This window comes from Pteropus vampyrus, unplaced genomic scaffold (assembly GCF_000151845.1).
Source record: "Pteropus vampyrus isolate Shadow unplaced genomic scaffold, Pvam_2.0 Scaffold16, whole genome shotgun sequence".
NCBI lineage: Eukaryota > Metazoa > Chordata > Mammalia > Chiroptera > Pteropodidae > Pteropus > Pteropus vampyrus.
The window spans coordinates 1,920,465-1,932,716 of record NW_011888797.1 but is presented as its reverse complement, the minus strand read 5'-3'; the positions used below and the strand labels follow the sequence as shown (position 1 = coordinate 1,932,716).

At 34.9% G+C, this 12,252-nt stretch overlaps 1 protein-coding gene across 5 annotated transcripts in view; it reads left to right on the top strand.

Annotated features, from left to right (window-relative positions):
- The window catches only part of SLC5A8 (solute carrier family 5 member 8), a 98,869-nt gene that overhangs the window by 51,258 nt on the left and 35,359 nt on the right, over positions 1-12,252 (top strand). For all 5 annotated transcript variants that reach the window (XM_023527313.1, XM_023527314.1, XM_023527311.1 and 2 more), the window contains 2 exons: positions 4,228-4,293; positions 5,965-6,016. In XM_023527313.1, the coding sequence (XP_023383081.1) occupies positions 4,228-4,293; positions 5,965-6,016 (118 nt within the window). The remainder of the gene's footprint in view (positions 1-4,227; positions 4,294-5,964; positions 6,017-12,252) is intronic.

Here is a 12,252-nt window from a genome sequence, read left to right as displayed (position 1 = left end):
CAACATTTTGTGCCTATTCTTCATCTTAAAATGGAAATAATAATACCACCTACTTCATCCTGTTCTTGGGAAGATTAAATGAGATGATGCAAGTGTAGCATTTAGAATAGTGTCTGGCTACAGGGTAAGTGCTGATTAAATGTTGGCTGTAAGTTTTGTCGTGATGGTGGTAAAGAGGGTTATCTTGGAATCACTGGGAAAATGTGGCTGCAAGGTTCTTAAACAGCTCTACCTTGTCTGTGGAAAGATGATTAAGGAAAACCGTCTTTTCTATTGCATAGGTCCACTGGAATAGCTTTTCTCGAGTTGTCTGCAGGAAAGGGCCTTGCAAAGACCGTAAATGTTTGGTTTAGTTCAAAGAGCTATTGAATGGGAATGCCAAGAATAAAAGCTCAGGGGACTAGTGGACCTCTTTAATCAGGCACTAACCCAGGAGCCACATACACAAACCTGCAGATGTTTCCTCTCTAACAGACGATTATCCTCATTCTCAGCAGCTGCCTCTGTTTTTGAGTTTTATGGTGTTCGCTCCAATCTAAAGCCACTGAAAGGTGGTTTCCTAGTGAGGTTGGTTTAACTTGTGCTTTAAACAGGGCCCCAGTGGCACAATAAGTGTTGGTGACAAAGTACATGGGCTCTAGTAACATTATCTAGGACATGGCATCCCTGGGACACCATTGCCTTCCATTTAATCTGGTCATTGAGTTTGGGAGAGTTTAATCATCAACCCAGAAGTGAGCAGGATGGAATTTCTCTGTTTTGCTCAAACATAACAAACTGGCTGCCCCAGGCCAAACTCAGTCTTGAGTCTTTTTTTTTTTTTTTCCTTTTGACCCTCATGTTGAAAAAAAAAATTAATTTAGAATTTAATAATGGTGAAAAGTCAAATAAAACTTCAGATTCCGGCTTCTTTTGAAAACCCAAAAGGCTGGTGACATTGGGCTCACATTCCCTGTGGCTGCAGGAAGCCAGTTTACAGCCTTTACTATCGCTCTCTATTTCTATATTGAGGCTTCATCATTGCGTTTGCATGGTTACTTTCTTCTATAGCGAAATCGTCATTTGCATTATGTCTTTATCAAAAATGCAAAAGGAAAAATGGACAGGGGCAAAGGGAATTCTTGTTTCAAGTTATGAGAGAACATATATCTTAGTGTAAGGAATATTCCAACACGTTAATATATGAACACCTGGCCAAAGCCACGTATTATCTCACAGGACCCATAAGCATTTGAGCCTGTGAGCTCTGTCCAAAACTCAGAAAGGGTTTGAAAAATATGGTGAGAGAACTTTAGTACTCACAGATGAAATGCTGCTCACTGATCTATGCCTCTCCAAGGCAGCAAGCAACATTAAGTCAACCAGAAACAGATTTCCCCCACATTTCCAATGGTGGAGGCTAAGTTAGCAGGGTTCTAGCTAAATACTGGCAAAAAGCTAACATTTACAAAATGCTTAATACATGCTAAAATACTGGGCTGATAGTTTTCTATATGTTATCTAACTCAATCCTCAAAATAGTCCTTGTAAGGGAGGAACTATGAGAGCCCCATTTTGCAGACAGACTCAAAGTAAGCTAAGCTACGTAAGAGAGCATAAGGCAGTGTAGACACTTTCCTAGAAGCTGTGCAGTGGTGCATATTGGCTGCTTCTGAAGGCTCTCATGAGTCTTCTTGAGGAATATTTGTTTAATGCTGAGAGGTGGAGTCGCCTATACAGAATAAGAAGTCTAGCATTGAGTGATACTGGCATTCTTGCTCAAGTATGAAATCTCTCCATATATACAGTTCGTTAGTCGAAATTGGCTCTTGGGAGCGTTTTTGATATTTCTCACTGCCTTCAAAGTGTAGTCCTGATAGGTGTTTAGCAACTTCCAGACCCACAGCCAAGAAGTAAAATTCAAGAATGCAGTTTCATTTGTCACTTCTTCAGTATCTTTCTGGATCCAGCAAAATCCGTGTGTTTGAACCGTGTTATCCAGACTCTCTCTCTTTTTTCTTTTTTTAATATTCAGTAGAAGTCTTAGCATCCCTAAGTTAGTCAAGTTCTGAAGACCATGAGAGATCTTGATTGATAATAGTCACTTTCTGTAGTTTTGTCCAGAAATCCTAGAGCCTACTGCTTGCTCAGTGACTTGGACTTCTGGGAAGTCTCCAGGTGTTTCTTATTAGCCCAGTAACAACGATAGCTGAGATAGTGATAGACTTTTTGATTATGGCTTAAGGTGGTCTTATGTGAGCTTAAATCTATAGGTTTGCCTGGATCCAGGTGATCACACACCCACACACACACACCCACACACACCCACACACGCACACACTCACACACACACACTCACACACACACATACTCACACACACACACACACTCACGTTATTTGGTACAACTTGCTACATTCTTACCTTCATTACATTTTCTCTTTGGCTTTAGTCTCTAACAATGTGGATACGGGTACCTAGAAAAGGCAAAGACTTCTCTGTCTATTCATGCACATTCATTTTTAAATAGAGTTTTATAAAACAGCTCTGAAGAGAGGACACTGCCCTTTTTCCAGGCTTCAAGACACTTCTTGAGTTTTCTAAAAAGCCTTCCAAATTATCTTTAGATGATTTTGACACATCTAATTCACTGAGATTCAAATTCTCAAGGCTTATGGATTTGGATACTAGCTTGTTCATGTCTTCTAAATGAACAATTTACAACATTTTCCACCCATTTATTCCATTTGAAAGTCTCCAAAACCCTGCAAAGTAAGAGGGAAAAGAATTATTTCTGTGATTCTCATTTTCAAGAGAAGGAACCTGAGATTTCGAGTGATTGCCCCAAGCTTGTGGAGTCAGGAGTAAAGCCGCGACAAGAGCTGGAACACGTCCCCTAATGTGCTACACTGCACCATATATTTTTTACCTATCAGTTATTTTTGGAGGTCCTACTATGTGTCAGTGCTACCCACTCACTCTGTATGTGTCTTAGACACATGGTCGGTTTGTTTACTTGTTTATTTTGAACAATGTTGTGGTTATATATACAAATTTTGGCATCAAATGGTCCTAGATTTGCATTGTGGCTCTGACAGTTTTTAGGTTGCAACCTTAGTGTTCTGTATGAGCCCCCGTGTCCTTGTGTGCTTATACAGAGTACCTTCCTGTGGAGTTGTTGAGAGGCCAGTGTTCAAAGCAAATACTCTATAAATGTTAGCTGTGATTATGGAGCAAAAATATACAGTGTTTTTCCTCTGATTATTACCTAACATCAGTTTTCCTTCTTTTTTCCCCCTGCTATATGAAAAGACTTGTCAGTCTTAAAATTCTCTCCACATGTAGTAATAATATTTAAAGAAAGTCTTGGACCTCAGCTTTCTTCCAGCTCCGAAATTCTAGAATTCTATAGTACATTATGATATATAATATAGGAGATAAGCAGACTATATCATAAGATATAGCAGATGTCAAGGAGAGTAGGAAGATTGGTAGGGTTGTTGGCTCTAAACATAAACTTACCTGTGCTGATTTAAGTTAAAATTTATTGGAAGGATATGGGAATAGCACATATAACAAAGGGAAAAGCTGAATGAACATACTAAAAAGGACAGAACCCAGGGCAGACTCTCCAGGCCCCTTGTCAGAATCAATATGCTGCTCCAATCATTTTCTGTCTTTATATCTTGCCTCTGTGAGTCAAATACCCATTAGGAAGAACAGCTGATTGGCTGAGCTTTGGTCATGTGACTCCATCTTGGTCAGAAGAGGCAGGGCACCTTGATTGACAATTTCGTCACAATTGCCTGCAGTGGGAGAGCGTTGATTCCCCTAGTGAATCAAAGGAAATGTATGGAGTCAATATCAAAAGCAAGGGGAAAACAACATTTTGCTCATTCTAAAAATGCAGATCATAATTCCATTTATATGGCATTCTGGAAAAGGCAAAACTAGGGATCGAGAACAAGGATTACTAAGATTCAGGGGCAAGAAGAGGGTTTGACTACAAAGGAGCAACATGAGAAAGTTTTCTGTGGGTGAGGGAATTGTTCTGTATGTGCTAAAACCTATTGAACTTTAGTCTAAAACAAGACTCAATTTTTATGTATGTAAATAAAAATAATAGGAAAATAGAGAAGACATATTAGTTATGAAATGGCTATAAATTTCTAACTTTTACTTCTTAAGCTGATTAAAAAATGTGTCCAGAGGTTTCACATATTAACCATTTTTCCTTTCTTGTAAACAGTATTTAGAACTTCGATTTAACAGATATGTTCGTCTCTGTGGAACAATTTTCTACATTGTTCAAACAGTAAGTAGCTCTCCATTAGTTTATTTTATCTTTTGTCGTCTAAAATGTTTTTAACGAAGGCATCCGGGCCAAGCTCTTTTGGTAAACACATGAAAGATGAAAAAGAGATGTTGCAAATAGTAGGAAACAAAAAAGTTTGAAAAAGTTGACAGAAGAAGACATTAGGAAATAATTTTCTTTGTTTGAAAGCATACTTTAAACAATGAATCAGCTCTCTTTTAAATTGAACCGTAAGACCCAATTGAAGCAGTCACTGAGTGTGAAACTGCAGAACCATGCACCCCAGAGGTATTTTTAAAGTCAAGTACACAATCCAGTAATTCACGAATATGAAAGTATAGGTTTACTGATTGACACAAATGGAAAGCAAAGATTTACCAAGCAGTCAGTGACAGAGAATGCTCCCCACTGTTCATATTCATCCAGGCCGCTGGTGGCTTGTCATGATTGTTGTCACATAATTTATATCTCTTCCTCTTGGCAGCTAAGTGCTTTAGGGATGGGTTTGCTAATAAAGTCTAGGAAGGCATTTTTGTTCTCATCTCTATTTACAATACCGTTTCTCCAACCAAAAGCTACCTAAGCATTGCTACGACGTAACAGAGTACCTTTGTAAATTATTTAACTGGACTCCATTTTAAATCTTTGTAAATTACATGACTTAAATTATATCAGTCTTTAACACTTGCAGTGTAAAAGGAAGGGAACCTTTGAGGTCTGGTAGAGATCCTGTCACAGAACTGAGGCTTATAGCTTATATTCTCGAACAGTTCAGAGCCTCTTTGGATCATTGTTAGAAGTGCCAATAGAAATGAAAAGTGAGGACTGGTGTTAAGAAAATGTGGCCTGTGATCATGTTTTCAAATCTTCAACTAGGAGAGAATAATGACTGGAAAGCTAGTTCATTCTTGCAAAAGGCGGGAAGTTTTAGTATGTCCCATTTGAAAGACTTCTATCGATCAACCCATGTCATGTAATCAAACATTCAAATAATACATAATATGTTTTTGTATATGTTTTTATAGAGTAATCATAGAATTAGCTTCTATGTGGTATATTTGAAAGGTTAAGTGTAATGAAAATATAATTCTAAGAAAAAAGACATTTATCTTATTCACTATTATACCTTAGATTAATAAATATTTGTGAAATGTGTGAATGAGAAAAATGAACAATATAAAAAAGATGGAATACAGTTTTGATTGGCTTTCAGGAGTTTTTAGTGCAGATTTACACTTTTGTTTAATGTGCAAACTTTACAAACCAGTTTCTAAAATTTTTACTATTTTTCTAATTAATTATGCAGTGATTAATAGCAGTTTGAAGTATGAGGGACCATCTACTTTTAAATTTGTATTCTTTCTTTTTAATTGTTTTAGATCTAGGAAGATTTATTTTACCTGAGTTGATAGATCAATGACTACACTAAACACCACATGAAAAGTCCATATTTTTACACAAAATTGGTCATAAAAGATTTTTTAACCTATGGCCACACCACAAATGGAAAAGGAGAATCAACTTCACTAAAATAAAAATTTTCAAGTTACAAACAAATTTTATTAAGTATATTGAAACTGCTGTTTTAATTCATAATTGAACTTATAGAAAAATATTGATATTTTATTTTATAATTTATACCATTTATTTAGTTTTCTTTTCCCTCCCTAGGTTCTATATACTGGAATTGTTATTTATGCTCCTGCCCTGGCTTTGAATCAAGGTACATTTTAGAGTTTACCAATTATGTCACATTTTGGGCTTCATTTTTAATAGACCTTATTCTTTCTTTGGTGAGGTGGGGTGATGGAGGGATGCTTCCAATAATCTGTATCAGTTTGAGGTAGGAAATGTGGGTTCAGGGTGTACACTAGTGGTTTCTTTGGGTTCCTGGATCTATAGCTCCAAAAGGTCTGTAGATTAGTGGAAGGACAGACCTCATTGGGCAGTAATTCCCTGAGATGTACCAAACAGCCATTCTCCATTCCTTCAGAATGAGCGCCTCCTATAGTCTAAATCATAAATGACCACATTTCCTCCCTTTATGACTAAAACCAGATCCCTTCTTGAAGAGGCTTCTGTGTTTGGCCTAGTTACACTGTAAAATCTGGCAGAGAGAGAGAAGCTGTGCTTCTCTCCACTTCTGATGTGGTCCAGAAAGCAAAACAAATAAGTTTGTGTGATTTGAAATATCAGACAGTGCTCCTAGTGACAAAAGGACAGATCTTTATAGTGTCCTTATAAACAAAGGTATCAAGGTTGTGCTAATCAGCAAATTACTATACTCTCTAGATCTGGGCAGATAATAGCAGTAAAACTGGGATAGTTTACTGAGGCATAGGTGCGTGTTAGTCATATCCTCAAAAGGTTTTGGGGAAACCCTCTATCCTTTGAATTCTTATCAGTCAGAAGTGAGTTTACCTCTGAAACTTCCTTGTAAAATGGACGAGTGGACTCTGATGGAAAGAATGTAGTGCAGTTCCTGGAATTAATATGAAATGAAAAAAAACCTGCTAACTCCACTCTAATTTTTTTATTTCATGATGAATAGAGAGTAGTTATCATCTAAGTTTATAAAGCACGACAGTATCATTACAAAGAACTTCATTATATAATGTGCTCTTGACCTCTAAATATTAGGCATGTTCCATATCAATATTACCAACATCGTGAGTGGATCATTTCATATGTAAAAAACTGAGCCATAAACTTTATGTTACCTCTTGGCTTTAAGTGTAATTAAAGATGTTGGCTTTAGGGTTTCAAAGTGCAGTTCTTGGAAAAAGAGAATACCTTCAGTCTGTGAAGAAGTCGAGGATTCTATTCTTATCACTTTATTGGAATAAGTTAGAAGCCAAGGGACTGCCCTTTGACCACTCACATATCAATTGTGGATTTCACAATGACAAAGGCAGTAGGCGCAAGCTTAGACGCATTACTTGGTTTGCAAAGGGTTCTCAGTAGAAACTTGTTTAACTGAATTGGAACCTAACATTTTCTAGGTATAATCTATTTGTTTTTATATGGGAAACTTCAAACATGTACTAAAATAGAATAATGTGTTGAACCCTAATGTACCCTTTCCACTAATAATTATCAACTCTTGATTTAATGCACTCCATGTGCCCCTTACTAGATAATTTTGCTGTGAATCTGAGATATTTTATCATTTTATCTAAATTTAATATGTCTTTTAAAAATAAGGATGTACTTTTTTTTTTTATTGTGGTATAATTGACACATAAGATTACATAAGTTTCAGGTGTAAAATATAATGATTTGATAGTTGTATATTTTGAAAAATGATCACCACAATAAGTTAACATCTTTCATCGTACATAGTTATACAATTTTTTTGCTTGTGATGAGAGCTTTTAAGATCTACTCCCTTAGCAACTTTCAAATATACAACACAGTATTATTAACTATGGGCTCCATGCTGTGCGTCATATCTATGGCATATATTGTGTAACTGGAACTCTGTACTAGGATGTGTTTTTTTAAATACAGTTATACCATCATCGTAACTAAAACATTAATTCCTTAATATCGTCAATATAAAGTCTGTGTTTGGTTTCCCTGATTTCTTTCCCCGAGTTTCTTAGAATCAGGATCCAAATAAATTTATGCAATTGTAATTAGTTGATTTGTCTCTTGAAGTTTCTCTCTCGCTTTTTAAAATTGAAAATCATTTTTATTGAGAGATAGCTTATATACAATAAAATGCACAGAACTTAAGTATACAATTGGATAAATTTTGACTATTTTATACACGTGTTCACCACTCAACTCAAGATACAGAATATTTCCATCATCCAATCCCAGAAAATTTTCTTGTGCTTCTTTCTAATACATCCCTACTATTCTGAGCAGCCAGTTTCTGATTTTTATCACCATAAATTCCTGTTCTCAGAATTTTTTAAATAAATGGAATCATATAGTACCTTTTTTGCATCTGGTTTCTTTTGCTGAACAAAATGTTTTTGGGACATTGATTCATGTTGCTACGTGTACCAGTACTTTATTCCTTTTTATTGGTTGTATTTGTCATATGTACTTATCAAAATCTGTTTATCCATTCTCTTGTCTATGGACATTGCTTGTGTCCAGTTTTAGGCTATTGTGAATTAAGGCTGCTAAGCACAGTCTTGTACAGCTTTTGTTTCATTTTGCTTTGCTTCATGACACATGTTTTCATTTTTATTGAGTGAATACCTGGAAGCAGTATAAAATTAAATGTATATCTGTTCAGATCTAGCACAGAGTAGATGCATGTATGAAATTTAAGAGAAACTGGCAAATAGCTCTTCTAGGTGGTTGTTCCATTTTACATGCCCATCCCACAATGGATGAGAGTTTTGGTTACTGCACACCCTTGCCAACATTTTGTATTTGTCTTTTGATTTTGGCTATTCTAGTTATATGCTCTATTTTTTTGTGGTTTTAATTTGCATTTTCCCAATGACTATTAATGTTGAGCTTACTAGCTCATGGAATAATAAAATGAATAGGAAAAGACAATTCACCTAGTAAAAGGTGGGCAAAATTTGAACAGACACTTTACAAAAGCAAATATTCTTTCAGTCCTTTATTTGGTAAATTTATTCATTTACCCAGGGCTTTTAAAATTCTCTTGGTAATGTTTAATGGTTTTTGATATCAAAGTCTTATACATATTTCTTAGATTTATTTCTCGACATTTGATGTTTTCGATGCTATTGCAATGTTATTATTTTGTAATACCATTTTCTAATTATTCATCGTTGCAAGTATATAAAAATAGTCAATTTTTATATGTTGATCTTCTATCCTGAGAACTTGCTAAATTTACTTATTAATTCAAGTAAGTTTTTTATATATTACTAGATTTGATTTGTAATATTTTGTTAAGGATTTTTATAGTCTATGAGGAATGTTGATCTGAAATTTACTTTTCCTTTAGTGTCTTTGTCAGGATTTTTGTTTTAGTTATGCTTATTCATAAATGAGTTGGAAAGTGTTCCCTCTTCTATTTTCTGAAAGAGTTTATATAAAATTGTATATTTCTTTCTTAAATGTTTGATAAAATTCACAATGAAGGCATCTGGGCCTGACGTTAGTTTTTGTAGCAAGGTTTTGGTTTATGGATTCAATTTTTAAAATAAAAATAGTTATTTATATATATTTTCTAATTCTTATTGAGTCAGTTTTGGTGAACTGTTTTTCAGAGAATTAATTCTTTTTATCTAACTTATCAAATTCATTGGCATAAATTTGTTTATAATATTCTCTTGTTATCCTCTTAATGTTTATATGGTATCTATAGTCCCTTCTAATTATTCTTAACATTGATATCTTTTCTCTTTTTTCCTTGATGTATCTTGCTAGTCTTTTATTGGTGTTTTAATTTTTTCTAAGAACCAATTTTTGGCTTTGATTTACTTGTTTTGCTTTCTATTTCATTAATTTGTGCTATTATATTTATAATATTACAAATATCTTCTACTTTGGGTTTTAATTTTCTAGCTTCTTAAGATAGAAACTTGGATTACTAATTTAAAATTTTTATTTTCTAATGTAAACATTTAAAGTTATAGATATTTCTTTAAGTACTGCTTTATCTGCATCTCAGATTTTGATATGTTTTTGTTATTCAGTTCAAAATATTTTCTAATTTTTCTTGTGATTTCTTTTACCCACATGTTATTTAGAAGTGTGTTACATAATTTTCAAATATTCTATTATTTTCTAACATATCTTTTTATTAGTAATTTTAAAATTAATACTGCTTTGGTCAAAGAATTATTATGATTTTAGTTCTTTGAAATTTATTGAGATTTGTTTTATGACCCAGGATATAGTCTATCTTGCCAAACATTCCATGTACTCTTATAAAGAATGTGTATTGTGCAGTTGTTGGGTGTAATGTTTTATAAATATGAAAGGTTCAGTTGGTTTATAGTGTTTTTCAAATCTTCAATGTCTTTACTATTTTTTTTTTTACTTGCATCAATTACTGAAGAGGGATATTAACATATCCAAATATAACTGTTAATTTTTTCCTTTTCTCCTGTTCTGTCACTTTTTACTAGATATATTTTGAAGCTCTTTTTTTAAATAATTTTTTAGTTTTTAGTTATAGTTGGCATACAATACTATATTAGTTTCAGGTGTGCAACATAGTGATTAGACATCTATATAACTCACAAAGTGGTCATCCCCAATGACTCAAGTGTCCCTCTGACACTGTACATAGTTTTTATAATATTATTGGCTGTATTCCTTATAATATATTTTCTATCACCATGACTATTTTGTAATTACCAATTTGTACTTCTTAATACCTTCCCCTCTTTTCAGCGATCCCCCCACACCCTTCCATCTGGTAACCCTCAAAATGTTCTATGTATCTATGAGTTTGTTTCTGTTTGTTTGTTTTGTTCTTTAGATTCCACATATACATGCAATCTTAAGGCATTTGTCTTACTCTATCTGACTTAGTCCACTCAGCACACTACCCTCTAGGTCCATCATGATATATCTTTTTCCATCCCCTTACTTTTAATCTGTGTGTGTCTTTTAATCTGAAGAGAGTCTCTTGTAGGCAGCCTATGTAAGGGTCTTGTTTTCTTATTCATTCAGCCACCCTATCTTTTGATTGAAGCATTTAATTTTTTTTCTTTTGAAGTACTTGTTGATAGATATGTAGTTATTGCTATTCTTTATTTAGACTTTCGATACATGTATTTTTCTTCTACTTAAAGAAGTCCCTCCAACATTTCCTATAATACTGGTTTGGTGGTGATGAACTCCTTTAGCTTTTTCTTTTCTGGGAAGCTTTTTATCTGTCCTTCAATTCTAAATGATAGCCTTGCTGAGTAAAGTAATCTTGGTTGTATGTCCTGGGTTTTCATCACTTTGAATATTTTGTGCCAAACCCTTCTGGTCTGTAAAGTTTCTGTTGAGAAATCGACTGACAGTCTTATGTGATTCCCTTGTATGTAACTAATTGCTTTTCTCTTACTGCTTTTAAGATTCTCTCTTTGAATTTAACCTTTGGCATTTAAATTATGATGTGTCTTAATGTGGGCCTCTTTGGGTTCATCTTGCTTGGAACACTCTGAACTTCCTGATATTGTATGTCTATTTATCTCAAGTCAGGGAAATTTTCCATCATTATTTCTTCAAATAGGTTTTCAATTCCTTGCTCTCTCTCTTCTCCTTCTGGTACCCCTGTGATGCAAATGTTGTTATGCTTGACATTGTCCCAGAGGCTTCTTAAACTATCTTCAATTTTTTGGATCATTTCTTGTTGCTGTTTGGGTATCCTCTGCTATCCTGTCTTTTATGTTGCTGAGTCAATCCTTCATTTCAACCACTCTGTTGATTCCCTCTAATGTACTCTTCAACTCAGATTGTATTCTTCATTTCTGACTGGCTCACTCTGATGTTTTCTATTTTCATTTTTATGCTTTTTAAAATCTCTTTGTTAAAGTTCTCACTTGAGTTCATCTACTCTTCCCCTAAGTTCTTTGAACATCCTTGTAACCAGTGTTTTCAACTCAGCATCTGATAGATTGCTTGTCTCCATTTCGATGAATTCTTTTTCTAGAGCTTTGTTCTGTTCTTTCATGTGGGACATGCTTCTTCTTTGTCTTCCCATTTTGGCTGCCTCCTTGTATCTGTTGCTATGTATTAGGTAGGGCTCCCAAGTCTCCTGGTCTTAGTAGAGTAACTTTATATAGTAGGTGTGCTGTGGCACAGACCTGGAAGGGGTCCAGCTGTAGGCCAAGTTCAACTGTAGCCTGTATACCTCTGGGGCCACCTAGTGAGAGTCACCAAGCAATCCACATATGGAGCCACCCATGCTGAGCCTATAGATGCCTTGAGGGCCCAAGTCTGAAACCAAGGCCAGCTGCCACTAGTGCGAGCCTTGGGGCTACTCAGCAAGAGGTACAGAGCACTCGAGGCCAGAGGCTG